The sequence below is a fragment of the Mobula birostris genome, chromosome 2 (assembly GCF_030028105.1).
Source record: "Mobula birostris isolate sMobBir1 chromosome 2, sMobBir1.hap1, whole genome shotgun sequence".
Classification (NCBI taxonomy): domain Eukaryota; kingdom Metazoa; phylum Chordata; class Chondrichthyes; order Myliobatiformes; family Myliobatidae; genus Mobula; species Mobula birostris.
In genome coordinates, this window is record NC_092371.1 from 132,096,438 (window position 1) to 132,116,409 (window position 19,972).

The window sequence follows — 19,972 nt, forward strand, 5'->3', positions numbered from 1 at the left end:
CTCTTATTCATTGATTCTGCTTGGCAGCTGCAACCCCAGCTAATTCATAAGCCCTTTTCAGCACTCTTCTCATATCAGACACATACTTCAGATAAGTCTTCGGTGGTAAGTCGCCCTCGTCAGTCCCAAAACAAAGGTCAGTGGGCAACCTCGCCTCGCATCCAAACATCAGATAGTATTCTCAGTACCTGATAGCTGCATTTCAAGTACAGTTGTAACTGTGGACTAGATGTCAAATACATTGACTCCACCTGCTCTTCTTGCTGATCTCCAAGGTCCCGAGCATATCCAGCAAGGTCCGATTAAACTTCTCAGGCTGGAGTGTGGTCCTTGACTTCTCGACTCCAAGCATGCTCAGTAACTCATGGATGAGTCTGCTCTCGAAATCCCGTCCCTGATCACTATGTATCCACCTGGGAGGGCCATAATAAATGAAATACTTCTCCTGTAACACTTTGACCACCGTGGACGCCCTCTGGTCCTTGATAGGAAAAGCCTGCGCATATCTGGTGTCGTGGTGTAAAGGCTGATTTATACTTGTGTGTCAAACTGATACCGTAGGTACGGCGTAGCCGCGAACCCTACGCAGTGCCTACGCGGATCCCTATGCCATAGCCTGACGCGCACCTCTCCCAAAATGTAACTGCGTGTCGCGGCAATGCAGACCGCAACAACTGTGATTGGTCGGCTTGGTAGCATCGCATTTCCTCATGCGCTGCAGTAGCTTCCCATTGGGCGACTGAAGGGTAGGGAAGGAACTCTGGCTGCAATGCTTTCCATAAAGCTTTACAGACCTCCGAAATTATGGAGGACACATTTTGCTTTTACGAAAAAAATGCTCGCTTTAAACTTGTTTACACCGAGAAAGACTACCATGACCATGAAGCCTTGCACGGGCAGGTGTGTGTGCATGAGTGACGTGCGCGAATTGCAGAGCGACGCAGACACACCAATGCACAAGTATAAATCCTCACGACGGCGTGGCCCACATGTGTAGGCTGCGGCGCAAGCTAGTATGCACAAGTATAAATTAGCGTTAAGACATTCGCCATGTTGCTGGCATCTGGTTCTATTGACAGGAAATCCAGATGCACCAGGTCTGGGGCCCCGCACTCTGCAAGTGGAACAAGGGAGCTGCCCACATAGACATCATCTTCCGCCGAATGGATTGAATGCACGACTTATTCTTCGACCTCTGACTTCATTCGGGCCAGTAAATCCGGTCTCTGAACAATCCACAGCTCTTTTCAACCCCCAAATGCACAGAGTCATCATGAAGTGACTTCAATGCAATCCTCCAATACTTCTCCGGCAGAGCCAGCTGGCAATGCCGAGGTCGGTCCAGGGGTGACATGACCCCGTATAGGATCTGGTTCCGCAACTCCAAACAAAGCCATTCTCTCTGTAATGGAGGCACCGCCGCATTTTTCGTCTTCTCTACCCTAGATACCTGGGGGTTCACTCTCCTTCTGGCGTGACACCTGCTGCCAGCAGCCCTCTGCATTGTTCGTCCCTTTAGGGGATCCATCCTCACCATTAGCTCCATCATCTTTGGGGGGGGGTCACACCCGTTGATAACATCCGAGACATCTCAGTTCTCAACTCTGCCACAATCTCCTCTACTGCTCCCCGGGAACTGTGCCTTGCTGACGGAGGCCTCCCGCACCTCCGACACATTCTCCTCCTCTCATACCTCTCTGATCAGCTCAACAAAAGAGGGAGGGGGTCGCATCTTATGAGACATCAGAGACCCCAAGCAATCAGGTCCTGGGACTGGACGCCCCGGCTATCTGGTCCACTCTTATCTGGTCCACTCTTAACTGATCCACCTCAGCCACCTGAATGACCCCTCTGCGCCGCAAGCAAATTAGCTGCCTCTCTAGCCAAAAGATAAGAGCAGAAAGCTTCTCCCCATTCTCCTGATGCATGTTCTGAAACCCCGCCATGAGCTCCATTAGGCTTCCTGTCGTGCCAAAGGCACTTTCCAGTGCTCGCATGTAATGGCTTATAGTTGCTAGGGGATACCGCAACCACAATGTCAGCAGCCCGCCCACTCAAGCTCTCAACCAATCCCTGTCATTTTATGTCATCAGGGCACTGCCACTCATCTAACAACTGGGATGTTTCATACTCCTCTTCCCCTTTAGAGGTGGGCATTATTCCAGAGAATAGGTGCAGCCTGCCATAGCTGGGACTTTGAACCTGGACATTTTTCTACTTACTTGCCAGCGAAGTAAGGACGGATACTAACTCAGAATTCTCACTCTCCCTTGGGGGATGGGGTCTAATTAGACGTTCCAAATCTGACCACTCCTTCCCCTCACTCCTCAGAAACAATACAACCCTGTCTTTGAAATCTCTACCCCCAGCCACTGCGACGTCAGCGCTGGTCTGCATTGAAACGAGAGCTGCGCCCGCCAGTTTATCGAACCTCTGTCCACAATCGCAACTTTAACAGTACTTAACAGGTAAATTAATGATTCATCTGGAGTATGAATATCTACCCCACTGGTTCAATACTCAGGGTAATTACACAGCATCCAACGAAATCAATCCCAGATGAGCCCCCGATTGTAACCTTCAGGGCTTATGGCCCATCCAAACTTGAGAAATCTTGTTTGGGTGGATGCTGCTTGATGTGTTCCCTGTTACAAATTAGTACCCCGAAATAACAAACAGTACACAATATGCAATTAAATGATTGAGCTTTATAATTCTTAATTTGACTGTAGGTTAGTAAAGAAACAAAGAAGGAAAAAAAAAGGGGGCCCATTCTCATGAAACAGTCTAATGCACAACGTTGGCGCTCACTGTTCTCTCGTCTGTTAGTTCTCCATCGATTTTTCCCTCTGGTGTTGACTCCCGGCCCCGTTGCAAGTCCAATCCATCCAGTAGTCTGACTTCCCTGTTCTGGCATCTTCTCTCTCCATCTTCTGCCAAACAAAAGATCACAAAACCTTTGCTCGGGCACACGAGAAAGAAAACATCTTCCCTCATTGACCAGCGCACATTCCAAGGTTCCCGTTATCCCTAGTCATAACCCAAACACTGCTGCTACAGAGAAACCATTACATTAGCATGAAACATTACAGCACATTACACAGATTATTTCATTACACAGTACATTGAAGTAGGACAAGGTAAAACAATAACAATGAGAATAAAGTGCAACAGCTGAAGAAAAAGTGCAGTGCAGGTAAACATTAAAGTACACAACCTTAAAGAAGTAGATTATGAAGTCAAGAAACCAACTTATCATTCCACTGAACCATTCAATACTCTTATAACTGTGGGGTAGAAGCTGTCCTTTAGCCTGGTGGTATGTGCTTCCAGGCTTTTGTGCTTCATAGAAGAGAGAATGTCCAGTGTGGGTGGGGTCTTTGATTGTGCTGGTACCTTTACTGAGGCAATGAGAGATATAGACAGAGTGCATACAGGTGAGGCTCGTTTTAGTGATATGCTGAGCGTGTCCGTAACTCACTGCGTTTTCCTGCAGTCACATACAGAATAGTTGTTTCACTAAGCTGTTAAGCGTCCAGATATGAAGCTTTCTATGGTGCATTGATAAAAGAGTTGATGGGGACATGCCATTTTTTCTTCAGCTTCCTGAGGAATTAGAGATGTTGAGGAATTAGAGATGTTGATGAGTTTTCTTGGAAGTGGCATCTGTGTGTTTGACTAGGACAGGCTATTAGTGATGTTTACTCCTAGGAACGTGAAGTTTTCAACCCTCTCGACACCCACACCATTGATGTACACAGGAGCATGTGCACCATCCCTCTTCCTGAAGTCAATGTCCATGTCTTTCGTTGACAAGGAAAGGTTGTTGTCATGACACCAAACTCTATCTCTTATTTCCTTCCTGTATTTCAACTTATCATTACAGGTTTACCCTGCCATCCGAAGGTAGAGCATTCCTATGAAACGGTTCGTTATCCGAAATGTCATAAAGCAAAGAAGCAATTACCATTTATTTATACGGGAAAATTTTGTGAGCGTTCGCAAACCCAAAAATAACCTACCAAATCATGCCAAATAACACATAAAACCTAAAATAACAGTAACATATAGTAAAAGCAGGAATAAGATAAATACACAGCCTATATAAAGTAGAAATACTTTTCCACAATCATTGCCGGCACTGTTCTCCGAAGCGAAAATCTCACGCGAAAACACTCTCTCCAGTAACCGTTAAGCTATGAAGCTGCCAAATCATACCAAATAACACATAAAAATACACAGCCCATATAAAGTAGAAATAATGTATGTACAGTGTAATATCACTTATCGGAATCGGGACAGTGCCAAGCACACTGATGATGGTGTGTTAGACTGAGTCGTCGCAGGCTGGGATGGTGCAGTGGCCCCCATCCTCCAGGCTGCCAACTGGTACATTGCCGCGAAGCATGCAGGGGCCCAGCAGTAGCCGGGACGCACACAGCACATCTTTAAGAAAAAGGCCGAAATAAACATGCTAATTAATTAGGTGCCGCCCAGCATGTAATTGTCGGCCCAGATCAGTGCCAATTGCATCGCCTTTGATCTGGGCCGACATTTACATGTCGGGCGGCGCCTAATTAATTAGCATGTTTATTTCAGCTTTTTTTCTTAAAGATGTGCTGTGTGCGTCCCGGCTACCGCTGCATTCTCTGAGAATCGGTAGCTGTCCATGGCCCGGGGGTTGGGGTGGTGGGACACTGGGGTGTCATCTCGTCATCTGTTTTCATTAGAGCAGGCAGCTCATCTTCTCCTATGACTGCCTGCCTCGATGTCGAAGGTCGAGGTTCGTCGTCTGCTGTGGCTGATGTGGAAGGCTTGCTTGACTGCTGAGCCTCGCGCATTTTTCTATCATACAGTTCTTCATAAGCACTCAAACCATTCTGCAAATATCCCCTAAACCTACGTACCCTTTCAAAATTAAAGTCGTACTTTATCATTGCAGTGAAAATCTCACGCAGTTGCTTCACGTTCATTTCACTACTGAATTCGGTTTCGATTGTTATCCTTTCCTCTTCCAATTGCATCAGCTCTTGATCGATCAGTTCTTGGTCATGGGAAGCCAAAACCTCTTCAACATCATCCTCGTCAGCTTCCACAAGCCAAAATCATGTTGTCCTTACTTCGTTCACCATGATCAAAACGCTTAATTATGTCTAGTTTTACGCTGTGTAACACCCTTACGAGCTCTTTCAGGCTTTTCCAATACCTCAGAACTCATCTTGCAAACGGCTGCTCACAGGCACGTGTTAAAGCAATGCCATTCCGAATCCGGGGGAGAGCGGCTGCTCGGGGCGCGCACTGCCTTTTATCGCGCGCTGATTTTTTTCGTAACGGTGAAAACACCTTCTGTTAGCGAAAACAGGGTACTAATTTAGGTCTTTCATAACAGTGAGGTTTCGTAAAGCAAACGTTCGAAAAGCGGGGGGCACCTGTACTTGTGATATGATTCGCTGTGTAACTTCGTAGAGGGAATTAGAGCAGAATCTGGCCACATATTAATAAATATACAGGGAGTAGAGAAAGGAGCTTAGGGCACAACCTTGTGGAGCACCAATATTTAGAATAGTCATGGCAGAGATGTTGCTGCCAATACAAGAACCCAGTTTCAAAGAGAGGAGTTGTCTCCCATGGTCTGGAGTTTGACAAGTTTGCTTGGAATTATAGCATTTAAAGCAGAGTGTAGCCGAGGTTGTCTGGAAGCTGGTCATGGCACATTAACTCCAGGCTTCTTGAAGCAGTTCACGATGGGAGGTATCAGAGCCACTGGGTGTTCGTTGTTTTTCTGAGGTACCTGGATGACAGAGATCTTTTTAAAGCAGGAAAGATTCTCATATTAAAGCGGAGAGAAAGTAAAGATTTCTGCAAGTACCCCACCAATTAATCTGCACAGGTTCGTTCTCTGGAAGGCTAAACTTACATAGCAATGGTAACTGTGGGTTAAGGTGAACTGGAGTCTGTCAGGGTGGGTGGTGGTATGCCCATTCCCTTTTGTTCAAAATATGCATAGAATGGAAGAAGTTCATTGGGAAGGGATGTACTGTTGGTGATTCTGCCGCAACATTGGTGGTTAATGAAAAAGGGTTAACATTGGTTGTTGTCATTCTGTCCCCTCTTAGCCCTCTCAACTATCTTCACACACTCCATGCTCTTCTTCCTCTCACCCTGCCTCTCCTTTCCCAGCTTCCCAGGACACTATTGAAGCTGCGGAGAAGTCTCGCTGTATTTTAACTAACCTTTCCCTTAGTTAATATTTGAAAAGTACACACTGTTATTCATTTTAAGGTTTATATCTGGAATCTTGTAGATGTTTGTGTTGGTAATGATGTGTTTCAAAGTAATAAGTGCTGAAATCTACTAGACTTTATATAAATGTAATTCCTTTGGCAAGTGAAAGAGGACTGCGATAAACATTAATACTATTTTTGTTCCTATGAGTGCTTTTGACTTCTTTCCAAAGGACCTAATAATTCCTTTTTTCTCCTTCACAGAAAACACTCAGCAAAATAGCAACTTGCCTTGAATTAAGAAGCACGGCTCTGCAGGTACTAATAATTGGTTAACTTTTTAAAATTCTCTGAATTCAGTCAAATGAAATGCATTCTGTAACATTCAGTTTTCTGAAAGATAATGTCTGTGGAAATAGGTGTTGCAGTTGCTTCGTGAAACGAACGGAAAATGCTGTAAGAACTCGGCAGGCATCTATGGAAGAGGAATAAATAGTTGATGCTTTGGGCCAAGGACCTTCATCAGGACTCATAAAGGGTCTTGATATCATGACGAAAGGGCTCAGCCTGAAATGTTGACTGTTTATTCCCCTCCATAGATACCACCTGACATGCTGTCTTCCTCCAGCATTTTGAAATGATGTATAAGCCAAACAAGCACTCAGTAAAAGGACTACCTCTGATATCTTTCTCCCTCAGATGAACAGAATGTTAAAAAAGGAAGATAATTAGTTCCTGTCTGACTATTTGTTATCTTCTTGTGAAAGGTTCACAGGTGGATGTTTGTGGAAGACGAGATTGGGCTTAGCTGTAAAGTCAAACAATGTTGAAAGATTCTGGGCACTGATGTGTAAACATACTTGACTGAGATGCTGGAAACTGTTTTGCAGGAGACAGCACACACAGAAAAGGAGGGGAAAGTATATTGTGGAGTTTGGGACAGGTCTGGTGAGGTAGCCTGAGAGAAATGAAGTGCTGCCTCAATGTCCTTTGGTGCCCTTTCAACAGATCTCAGAGGGTATTCCGGTGTTGTCTCAAAGGGCTGTGGTGCTGGAATCTGGAAAGACACCAACAGCTGGAGGAACTCAGCAAGTCAGGCAGCATCTGTGGAGGGAAATGGAGTCTTCATTTCAGGTTGAGATGCCATCATCTTCAGCTCTTTGCCACTTCTACCCATCTTTTTCCAGCTTGTGACTTCATTCCCACTCCTCTCCCCTCCCTTATCACCCCCCTGAAGTGAATAAAACTATCACTTGCTAGATTTTGCATCACCCCTTCCCTCCATCCTTTTATACGGGCGATCCCCTCTCTTTCAGTCCAGCTGAAGGGTCCCAACCAAAGGTATCAGCTATTTTCCTCCGCAGATAAGACCATAAGTCACAGGAGCAGAATTAGGCCATTTGGCCCATCAAGATAATTCCATATCCAGTGTTCCAACAGTTTGTGTACTGTTTGAAGTATAGTCACAATGTGAGATGTGGAATGCTGCAAGTCCGATCCACTGGTTTATTGGCTGATGGTAGGGGTAGATGGCTGGGGAGCTGCATAGTGAGGACTAGGCCTCAAGCCGTGGTGTCGCCTGCTTACAGCCACCCAGGAGAGAGGCGTTGAAATCAGTGTGCTTCACTAGAGGCAGTGTGGCCTGGCAGAAGACGAGCTATATTATGGTTGACTGTGGATTTCTCCAGCGTTCATGGACTCAGGGTCTTGGACTATATTTTTTTGTGTGACAGTATGTTACCGATGTTTTCTACGTGCATGCTATCACATATGTGCTATACGTGCTTTGTGCTGTGTGTGTGACTGTTGGCACTGTGTTTTGCACCTTGAGCCTGGAGTAACACAGTTTCATTTGGCTTTATTCATGGGTATTCATATATGGTTGAATGACACTTAAACTTGAACTGTATGGGAAACCTGGTAGCCGTGAATAACACACAAGGAGACAGAGAGGTGAAAAACAAACATGCAGCTGTTTGTTTTGCTTTCAAGTCATCTACCCAAAATGCCCTCTCCACATTGTTCAGTACGTAACACACAGGGAAGCTCAATTGCAACCTGTAAACATTAAATTATACATGAATATGTAACATAACCCCCTCCTCTTATATTAAAGATTTCTCCCCTTCCCATTTACAGACCAGCTTCTGAACTATTAAACATTCAATGGAGAAATCATCAAATTCAACCAGCAACAAACAGCATTTGTTTTTCCAAACTAGGGAAAGAGGGTAGACTGCCTCTATTCTCATACCCCTGGTGATTATTCTGCTCTGTGCTAAGGGGTGGTCACTAAACTAGAGATTCAATCTGTCTGAGGCCGCCTGTTTTGTGAAGGTACCAATGACTCTGGTGGTTTGTGAACAGATCTTGGCTTGGGTACTACATTGTCAATAGGGGCATCTCAGAAAACACAGGTGATGGGGGAACACTGGCTGTGTCATCTGATCTGAAGGCTCCTTTCCATTGACTACAGCTCTGCCTTTAATACCATCTTTCCAAATAAACTGATTCCTAAGCTCCGGAACCTGGGCCTTAGCACTCAGATCTGCAGTTGGATCTTCAACTTCCTCACAGCCAGGACCCAGGCTATAAAAATAGGGGACAACCTCTCCTCTACAATCACTCTGAGCACCGGTGCCCCACAAGGCTGTGTACTCAGCCCCCTGCTGTACTCACTGTACACCCATGATTGTGTAGCCAAGTTTCCATCAAACTCAATATATAAGTTTGCTGATAACACAACCATTGTAGGCCGTATCTCGGGTAATGATGAGTTTGAGTACAGAGAGGAAATTAAGAACCTGGTGGCATGGTGCGAAGACAATAACCTATTCCTCAACATCAGCAAGACGAAGGAATTGATTGTTGACTTCAGAAGGAATAGCGGACCGCACGACCCAATTTACATCGGTGGTGCGCAAGTGGAATAGGTCAAAAGCTTTAAGTTCCCCGGGGTCAGTATCACAAATGACCTGACTTGGTCCAACCAAGCAGAGTCCACTGCCAAGAAGGCCCACCAGCGCCTTTACTTCCTGAGAAGACTAGAGAAATTTGGCCTGTCCCCTAAAACCCTCACTAATTTTTATAGATGCACCGTAGAAAGCATTCTTCTAGGGTGCATCACAACCTGGTATGGAAGTTGTCCTGTCCAAGACCAAAAGAAGCTGCAGAAGATCGTGAACACGGCGCAGTACATCGCACAAACCAATCTTCTGTCCGTGGACTCACCTTACACCGCACGTTGTTGGAGCAGTACTGCCAGGATAATCAAGGACACGACCCACCCAGCCAACACACTTTTCGTCCCTCTTCCCTCTGGGAGAAGGCTCAGGAGCTTGAAGACTCATACGGCCAGATTTGGGAACAGCTTCTGTCCAACTGTGATAAGACTGCTGAACGGACCCTGACCCGGATCTGGGCCGTACCCTCCAAATATCTGGACCTGCCTCTCGGTTTTTTTGCACTACCTTACTTTTCATTTTTCTATTTTCTATTTATGATTTATAATTTTAATTTTTAATATTTACTAATTTTTAATATTTAATATTTGTAATCCAGGGAGCGGGAAGCACAGAATCAAATATCTGTGATTGTACATTCTAGTATCAATTGTTTGGCGACAATAAAGTATGAAGTATAATGGAGGTTCTGCAGTCGTTGTCTCAGAATCCTTTTCCATTTCTACAACTGGATCTGAATTGGTCAGTTTATGTTGGTTTTCAGTAACCTCAGCTGATCAACACACCTTCTCCAGACATTGTGGTTACTAGTTTCCACTGTGTACAACCCAGGACCAGTTTGTGCCACCATTGTTGCAGGTGTGCTCTTTGTTCTAGAGATGTAGTTCCAGGCAAGTACTCTCTCTCCTACTGTGAAACTTCTGTACTTCGCTTTGACCATCTCTCTGCTTGGGTTTTCTGTCCAACCTGTTTTGTGTTTGGGGGTCTAAGCAGGTCAAGCTGGGTGCAAAACTGTCTTTTCATCAGTGCATTAGCTGAAGCCATTTTGGTGGTGTATTGTGGTACGTCAGCAAGGAAGTGCTAAGACACTGGTTGAGGGATCCATTTCCCATTGAAGTCTCGAGGGCTTGCTTCATTGTATGAGACATTCAGCAAAGCCATTACTGGCTGGATGATACTGTGCTGACATAAGTGATTTGAACTCTTCAGGCAGGTGTTGTAAGTCATTGTTACATACAAGCTGTTGAGGACCCCAAAACGGCTAAAGATGGAATGTAGTGCTCGTCATGATTACAAACTTGGGCCATTTGCTGCGTGTGTCCACTACAATCAAGAATGTGGTCTTCTACGGGTCCTTCAAAATCTATTTGAATCCTCTGCTATTGTTCTTCAGCCATTTCCTTGGATGCAAAGGAGCATGTTGAGGAACATTTTCACTCACTGACAATGTGGGCATGATTTGGCTTTCTCTTCAATGGTTACATCCACCAGAAATAAACTATGCCATAGTCCTGCATGTAGCTCATAAAGCACTTGCTTTCTTAATGATGGGCAAATGACAACACGGTAACCCCATGGTAAACACCCTGCTTGGACTGAGCTCCTTCCATTGAGCTTGGTAAGGTTTCAGTTTTATGGTTGGCTCTCCTTTCCATTCGTGAGTTACCATGTCCACCACTTTAGGTAGAACAGGATCAGTACTTGTGTGCCTCTGGACTTATGCCCCAGTTATCAGATCTTCCTTGAAGATATCTTTTGGGGATGGCTCTGGAGCTGTAACGGCTAAGTTTGGATAGTCCATCAGCATCCGAATGATGCTTGGACCTCCTGTACTTTAAAACATACTGATGTGCAGATAGTAACAGAGCTCAACGTTACATTCAACTAACGCCCAGGGATGAAATGCCTGAATGTAAACCAATAATTGAAGTCAAGGGGCAATGATCTGTCAGTAGTGTGAATCGATGACCAAAGAGGAATTGATGGAATTTCTTAACTCCAAAAATAACTGTGAGTGCTCCCCACTCAATCTGGGCTTATTGGCTTTCTGCCTTGCTTAATGTCCTTGATGCGAAAGCAATTGGATGCTCTTCACCGAACGATATAAAGGGTGAGATACTGTAACTGTCCTTACACCACAGGGTGATGTGTCAGAGGCCAGCTGTATGGGCAATGAAGGGTTGAAGTGTGTGAGTGATTCAGGTGGTGGCAAAGCTGGTTTGACTTTCTTAAAAGCCTCTTCACAACGATCTGTCCACTGCTAGTGTGTTGATTTATTTAAAAGCTCATGAAGTGGTTTCAGCATACTAGCTAGGTTAGGAACAGACTTTGTATTGTATGTTAGTAGTCTTAAGAAAGACCTTTCTTTCTTTCTTTTTCAATCTTTTTATTAGTTTCATAAAATATAAACATAAGATAGCAATAATACAAATAGATGGAGATACATTGTTGTACTTAAAATGAGTAATTATAAGACCAAATAGTATAAATTGACAAAACTCCCAATCGTGTAGGATAACAATGAATAATACAGGACAAAAAAAAAACGAGAGAAAAATCATGAAAAAGAAAAAAAAGAAAAAAAAACAAACCCCACCTCAAAAAAAAAACTAAACAGTATTAGTCAACTAAACTAAATGACTTGGGCAATTCTAACAACGTAAAAATGGAAAAGAAGAAAACCTTAGTGTTGACGACTCCATTCCTCTCAACCAACAGTACAGAGAAATAAAATAAGTTTGGAAATGGTCAAATTACATCATATGAAAATGCTGAATGAATGGCCTCCAAGTTTTTTCAAATTTAATGGAAGGGTCATAAACCCTTCCATTGTAATGTGAAAGTCATCCAAATAGCATTGCACTCCTGTCAACCAGCTCAGTGGACTCCTGTCCATTGCTCGCTGAAAAAGTATGGAAATGGAGGTGATGCCAAACAAAAGCCTTTGGTACCTGAGTCACTACAGTCAAGAGTTTCTTGTGACTCTGACTCCACATGCATCTGCAAGTACTGTACACTTGACACAAGTTAATCTTGCTAAACGTCTGTCCATAGAACCATACCATAGAAACTACAGCACAGAAACAGGCCTTTTGGCCCTTCTTGGCTGTGCTGAACCATTTTCTGCCTAGTCCCACTGACCTGCACACGGACCATATCCCTCCATACACCTCCCATCCATGTATCTGTCCAATTTATTCTTAAATGTTAAAAAAGAACCCGCATCTACCACCTCGTCTGGCAGCTCATTCCATACTCCCACCACTCTGTGTGAAGAAGCCCTCCCCTAATGTTCCCTTTAAACTTTTCCCCCCTCACCCTTAACCCATGTCCTCTGGTTTTTTTCTCCCCTTGCCTCAGTGGAAAAAGCCTGCTTGCATTCACTCTATCAATACCCATCATAATTTTATATACCTCTATCAAATCTCCCCTCATTCTTCTACGCTCCAGGGAATAAAGTCCTAACCTATTCAACCTTTCTCTGTAACTGAGTTTCTCAAGTCCCGGCAACATCCTTGTAAACCTTCTCTGCACTCTTTCGACCTTATTTATATCCTTCCTGTAATTTGGTGACCAAAACTGAACACAATACTCCAGATTCGGCCTCACCAATGCCTTATACAACCTCATCATAACATTCTGTCCTCCGGCCAATCCTGTAAAAAGTTCATCAATGAAAAGGAGAGGGTATTGTTCAGCTGTAAGAACCAAGCTAATAGTTACCTTGAAGTCACCACAAAGCCTTAAGGACTCACCCATTTTTAAGACAGGAACCACTGGAGCTGTCCATTTACTTATGCACACTAGTTCCAATACCTTACTCTGAATTATTAGTCTTTCCAATTCAGTCTCTAGCTTTGGTTTTAGGGTGTGTGGAACAGGTCTTGCTTTCAGGCACTTGAGTATTGTGTTGGGCTTAACAGTGATTCCTTTCATACTTCCCAGTTCTCTGTTGAATACTTTGTTCCTTTAATGCCTCTTGTAGACTGGTGTTCCCACCAATCAAGTGCACTTTATTCCAGTTGAGTTTGAGCTGCTTTGACCACAAGAGGCCCAGAATCGCTGGATAACTACCTTTAACAATGTACAGTGGAAGTTTATTTCCCTCTTCATTAATCTGCACTGTAATAGGTACTACACCCCTCACTGGAACAGCCTCACCAGTGTGTCTTTAAAGTGAACCTTGCCCCTTCTGGGCTAAGATGCTGCAACTTCTCCTTGTAAATTGTTTCGGACACCAGTGATACTACAGCTCCCGTGTCCACCTGCATCCTCATGGTGACCCCATCCAATCGCGGTGTCACCCAATTGCCGTCTTTGTGTCCTGAAACAGATAAAACATACAAAGTTTCTTCAACCACAGAGTCACTCAGTCCATCCTGGGTATGCTCAATCTTGTTCACACAGACTTTTCTTTACTAAACAATAAATATTGAGTAAAGATTTGCCACCTCGTCACTAGTTGTTATATATGTGGTACTGGGAAGTCGGGTGGCCGTGAATAACACAAACGAGAGGCAGAGACATGAGGAACAAACATACAGCTGTTTATTTTACTTGTAAGTTATCTATCCAGAATGCCCTCTCATATTAAGTTCAGTATGTAACACACAGGGAATCTCAACAGCAACCCATAAGGGTCAAAATGTACATGAATACTTAACAATGGTAGTGCAGGAAAACCCAGCAGCCAAACCTTTATACTGTTACAGAAACAGTTTGTGTGTGAGAACAGCAGTAACAATTACTACTTTGGCAGTATAAAACTGATTCTAGGTTATTGCTGAGTCTAACACCTGGAACTTGCTGCATTGTGAAAGTGCTTCTATCTCATGGACCACAGCTGTTTATAAAGGTGGCATGAATCAAACTGGCTGAAGAGTGGGGACCCCGGTGGATGAGTGATACAGGATGGATTACGGACTGAAGCACAATTTGTGGGACGCCTTGTGTAGAAGGGAATACAGAGTGAAGCCCAGTGGTTGGCAGACCTGGCGTCAAACATTGGCAATCATATTTTCTCCTCAACCAAGAGTGTGCTTAGCAAAAGTGACCTTAACTCCATCACACAGTCTGCTATTCCCTGCTATCTGAGCAGTATCCTAACTCAGCAAGATTTTGAAAAGGCCATCAAAAATAAACGCCGTGGAAGAACTAAAACATAGGTATGTGCGGGTGGTGCAAGTACTATACAACAGTGGTCCCCAACCACCGGGCCGCAGAGCATGTGCTACCGGGCCACAGAGCATGCGCTACCGGGCCGTGAGGAAGCGATATGATTTGGCAATATGAGTCAGCTGCACCTTTCCTCATTCCCTGTCACGCCCACTGATCAGCCATTACGCATGTGACCCGCGCGTCACCTGTGTCAGGGTGGGAAGGAGATCAACACCTTGTAAATGACGACGGGCTGAAAAGTATGTTTGACATAATATCTCTGTCGGCATTTTGGATTAAAGTCAAGGCTGAATATCCTGAGATAACCACGAAAGCACTGAAAACGTTGCTTTCATTTCCAACATTTTTCTGCGAAGCGGAGTTTTCTGCAATGAATGCAACGAAAACTAAACTGCGGAATAGACTGGACATAAGGAACCCCTTCTGAGTATTGCTGTCTCCCATCACCCCTCAATAGGACCGTGTTGTTGCAGGGAAACAAGCCCAGTGATATTGGTGTGTTGCAATGATTTTATATATTTATACGGGGAAAATATGTGCTGTGTGTTTAATATCCAAATGTTACTTAAAATGTTATGATGCTATTGACTTATAAGTGACCCTATAACAATTACAGCATGGAAACAGGCCATCTCGGCCCTTCTAGTCTGTGCCAAACGCTACTCTCACCTAGTCCCACCGACCTGCACACAGCCCATAACCTTCCGTTCCTTTCCTGTCCATATACCTATCTAATTTTTCTTTAAATGATAATATTGAACCTGCCTTACCACTTCTACTGGAAGTTAGTTCAACACTTCAAGCTCCCCTGTCCTCCCCTGATAATTGACTTATCACTGTATTCATGTGAGGAAAATATGCGCTCTGTGTTTAATATTAAATTCATTAGATAAACCCTTTTAGAAACAAAATTGAGTGTATTATCCACTTATCACCTATATTCCGGTAGTGATTAACACCCACCCCCACGAACAGAATCACCAAAAAGGATTTGCTGGTGGGGGGGGGCGGTGGGCGGGCAGGCGGGGCGGGAATCGGCAGGTCACGATGCGCGTGCGCACTGGTGCCCGCACAAGGCTTCATGGCCATTGTAGTCTTTCTGGGTAAACAACACATTTGACTGCTACTCTTGTCCGTTGGCAACCCTACCCCCACCCCCCCGGTCGGCCGGTCCGCAATACAAAAAAGGTTGGGGACCCCTGCTATACAAGACCTCATCTCCACATCCAGGAAATGGAGAGCGAAGGAGGGAATTTGTGAGTGGTGGAGAGCTTATGACGTTCCTTGGTACAGAAACAGCAATGACCTTGTACGGAAAAGTAGTGGACACTAGTCCAGTCCATCACAGGTAAAGCCCTCCCCACCACTGAGCACATCTACAATAGCGATGTCGCAGGAAAGCAGCATCCATCATCGTCAAGGACTCTCACCATACAGACCATGCTCTCTTTTTGCTGCTGCTATCAGGAAGAACCCACACCACCAGGTTCAGCAACAGATAGTACACCTCAACCGTTGGGCTCCTGAACCAGAGGGAATAACTTCATTTGAGCCATCTTTGTTCCCACAACCTATGGACTCACTTTCAATGGCTTTTCACCTCATGCTTTCGATATTTATTGCTTATTTTGCATAAACTCTTTTCAACTTCCAGCCAGGGTCAGGTGTTAATTTTAATCGAAATTACAATGATAAACTCCACCATCTTCATCAAACATGATATCTGGGATGTGTAGTCATAGTCATACTTTATTGATCCCGGGGGAAATTGGTTTTCATCACAGTTGCACCATAAATAATAAATAGTAATAGAACCATAGATAGTTAAATAGTAATATGTAAATTATGCCAGTAAATTATGAAATAAGTCCAGGACCAGCCTATCGGCTCAGGGTGTCTGACCCTCCAAGGGAGGAGTTGTAAAGTTTGATGGCCACAGGCAGGAATGACTTCCTATGACGCTCTGTGTTGCATCTCGGTGGAATGAGTCTCTGGCTGAATGTACTCCTGTGCCCACCCAGTACATTATGTAGTGGATGGGAGACATTGTCCAAGATGGCATGCAGCTTAGACAGCATTCTCTTTTCAGACACCACCGTCAGAGAGTCCAGTTCCATCCCCACAACATCACTGGCCTTACGAATGAGTTTGTTGATTCTGTTGGTGTCTGCTACCCCAGCACACAACAGCAAACATGGTAGCACTGGCCACCACAGACTCGTAGAACATCCTCAGCATCGTCCAGCAGATGTTAAAGGACCTCAGTCTCCTCAGGAAATAGAGACGGCTCTGACCCTTCTTGTAGACAGCCTCAGTGTTCTTTGACATATACTCAACGCCAGCTGTCCGTCCCTCCTGATTGGTTAATCCTCAACCAATTAGATTTCTGCTGTCCCACCTTATTTAAAACTGTATTCCAGTTCTTAGAGTGAGACCTTTATCTTTGTTGAAATTCTTGGTCTCTAGTCTTATTTCAATGGCTTCCTTCAAGCGGTCCCAAAAGCCATGCGCAGCACAGTAGTTTTGTGCTGTCAAAGTCAATCCTGTAACTATTGTGTGTACTCAATACCATCCACAAACCTGTAAGGAAGCTCAAATCCCAGCTCATGCTGGTCAGAGATGACCTGGGACTCAGGATAGCTGGTGTTTACAGGATCCCCTGTGAATGCAGAGCAGGGTTTGTCAGCCAGATGCGGCGCATAGCAGAGACACATCTTAAAGAGGGAAGGAGGTAAATCTGTTTGGGTTACTTGGAGAAATTGGCAGTAGCAGAACATCACAGGATTGACTTTGATGGCACAGAAATACTGTGCCAGGCAAATGGCTTTTGGGATCATCTGGTGAAGGAAGCCGTTGAAATAAGGCTAGCAAATAAGAATTAAAACACAGATGAACGTCTCGCTCCAAGTAAAAACTGGAGTAAGATTTCAAACAAGGTAGAACAGTGCAAACCTGATAGGTTGAGGACTAACCAATCAGAGGGATGGAGGACTGGAGTTGAGTATACAGTATGTACCACTGGACTAGACATGCCTCGGCATCATCCCTGATGAAGATGGCGGAGTTTGTCATCAAAACGTTGAATAAATTCATCACCTCTACCCAGCTGGAAGCCTGAGAAGAGTCTATGCGTCATATACGCCGGAAAAGCTCTACACCCCTTTTCATTGCTTATTTATTTATTATTATTATTATTATTTCATTGTTTTCTCTTTTTGTATTTGCATAGTTTGTTGTGTTTTTGGTACATTGGTTGTTGTCCATGCTGTTGGTGTGGTCTTTCACTAATCCTTTTGTGTTTCTTTTACTTACTGTGATTGCCTGCAAGAGAATGAATCTCAGGTTTGCATATGCTAAATGTACTTTGATATTAATTTGCTTTGGACTTTGAACCTTAAATTAAGGAGACAAGTTTAATCATATCTGCAGACAGGTTCTCTGCAGTCAACTACAGACACTGAATTCATAAGGTTATACAGCACAGAAATGGGCTCTTAAACCAATCTCAACAAGGTGCCTATATGAGCTACTCCCACATCCCTCTGAACCCATGAACTTGCTCAAACATGTCTTTTAAACATTGATATTGTACCCAACTCTTAACACTTCCTTCCATCTATCCACCACCTGTGTGGGAAAAACTTTTGAGTCCTGTTTAAACCTTTCCCCATCATCTTAAACCTGTGCTCTGCAAACATGACATTCTGTAGACGCTGAGAATCTTGAGCAGCACATACAGAATGCTGGAGGAGCTCAACAAGTTAGGCAGCATCTGTAGTGGGGAATAAACAGTTGGCATTTCATGAGATCCTTCGTCAGGACTAGAAAAGAACAGGGCAGAAGCCAGAATAAGTAGGTGGTGGAGGGGAAGAAGTACAAGCTGGCAGATAATAGGTGAGACCAGGTGAGTAGGAAGGTGGGTGCATGGGTGGGGGAAGAAGGAGGAATTTAATAGGAGCTGACAGTGGACCAGGGAAGGAAGGGGGGCACCAGAAGGAAGAGATGGGTAGCCGAGAAGAGAAGGGGTAAGAGGGGGAACCAGAATGGGAGATGGACAAATAGAGAAGGGATGGGGGTATAATTTACCAGAATATTCATGCTATGAGGTTGGAAGCTATCCTGATGAAATATGAGGTGATGCTCGTCCAACCTGAATGTGGCCTCATCGTGGCGGTAGAGGAAGCCATGGACTGACATACAGTCAAATAGAATTGGTGGCCACTGGGAGATCCTGCCTTTCACAGCAAATAGAGCGAAGGTGGTTATTGAAGCCCAGTTTGGTCCCCAGTTTGTGTTGAGTCTCACCAATGTAAGGAGGCTGCACCAGAAATACCAGATACAGTTAATGACCCCAACAGACTCACAGGTGAAGCGTTGCTTCATCTGGAAGAACTGCTCATGGCTCTGAATGATGATAATGGAGGAGGTGTATCACTTGTCATGCTTGCAGGGGTAAGTGCCAGAGGAGGAGATCACTGGGGAAGGACAAGTGGACAAGGGACGTCTCCTCTAGGTTTAGACACCCCTGGGGCTATTTATCTTAAGAATGCCCCTCATTATTTTATAAACCTTAGTAGGTTATCCCTCAGCTGCCTCTGCTGCAGGAAAGAGTCCCAGCCTATCCAATCTCCTTATAGATCAAGTCCTCCAGTCTTGGCAACTGTGAATCAGAAAATATTCAGCAGGTTGAGCAGTTCCTATGGGGAGAAAACCTTTAATATTTTACATCTTCATTTTTAGGAATGCTAGGTGGAGTTCCAAGAAACTGCAAATACAAAATAAATAAATAATACTGAGAAGGGGACCAATATCCTGGTGGGAAAGTTTAATAGAGCTGTTAGGGAGGGTTTAAACTAATTTGGCAGGGGGATGGGAACCGGAATGATAGAGCGGAGGAAAGGGAAAACAGAAATAAATCTAAGATAGAGAGCAGTAAAGATGTCAGGAAAGACAGGCAGGTGATGGGGCAAATTTGTAGCCATTGGGATGAGTTGCAGTGCAATAAAGTTGCAGTGAAATCAAAGCAAAAAGTATCAAATACTGGTCTTAAGGTGTTGTACTTAAATGCACGCAGCATAAGGAATAAGATGGATGATCTTGTCGTACAGCTACAGATTGGCAGGTATGATATTGTGGCCATCACTGAGACCTGGCTAAAGGATGCATGTCTCTGGGAGCTGAACGTCCAAGGATACACGGTGTATCGGAAGGATAGGAAGGTAGGCAGAGGGGGAGGCGTGGCTTTATTGGTAAGAAATGATATTAAATCATTAGAAAGAGGTGATATAGGATCGGAAGGTGCAGAATCTTTATGGGTTGAGCTAAGGAATAGCAGGGGTAAAAGGACCCTGATGGCAGTTATTTATAGGCCTCCAAACAGCTGCAGGGATGTGGACTACAAATTACAACTGGAAATAGAAAAGGCTTGTCAGAAGGGCAGTGTTATGATAATTGTGGGGGATTTTAACATGCAAGTAGATTGGAAAAATCAGGTCGGCACTGGATCTCAAGAGAGAGAATTTGTAGAATGTCTGCGAGATGGCTTTTTAGAACAGCTTGTTGTTGAGCCCACTAGGGGATCGGCTGTACTGGATTGGGTATTGTGTA

General features: G+C 44.4%; 1 protein-coding gene across 4 annotated transcripts in view; it reads left to right on the forward strand.

Moving 5' to 3' along the window:
* aida (axin interactor, dorsalization associated) overlaps window positions 1-19,972 on the forward strand; it is a 97,509-nt gene that overhangs the window by 38,132 nt on the left and 39,405 nt on the right. For all 4 annotated transcript variants that reach the window (XM_072248413.1, XM_072248418.1, XM_072248436.1 and 1 more), the window contains one exon: window positions 6,489-6,542. In XM_072248413.1, the coding sequence (XP_072104514.1) occupies window positions 6,489-6,542 (54 nt within the window). The remainder of the gene's footprint in view (window positions 1-6,488; window positions 6,543-19,972) is intronic.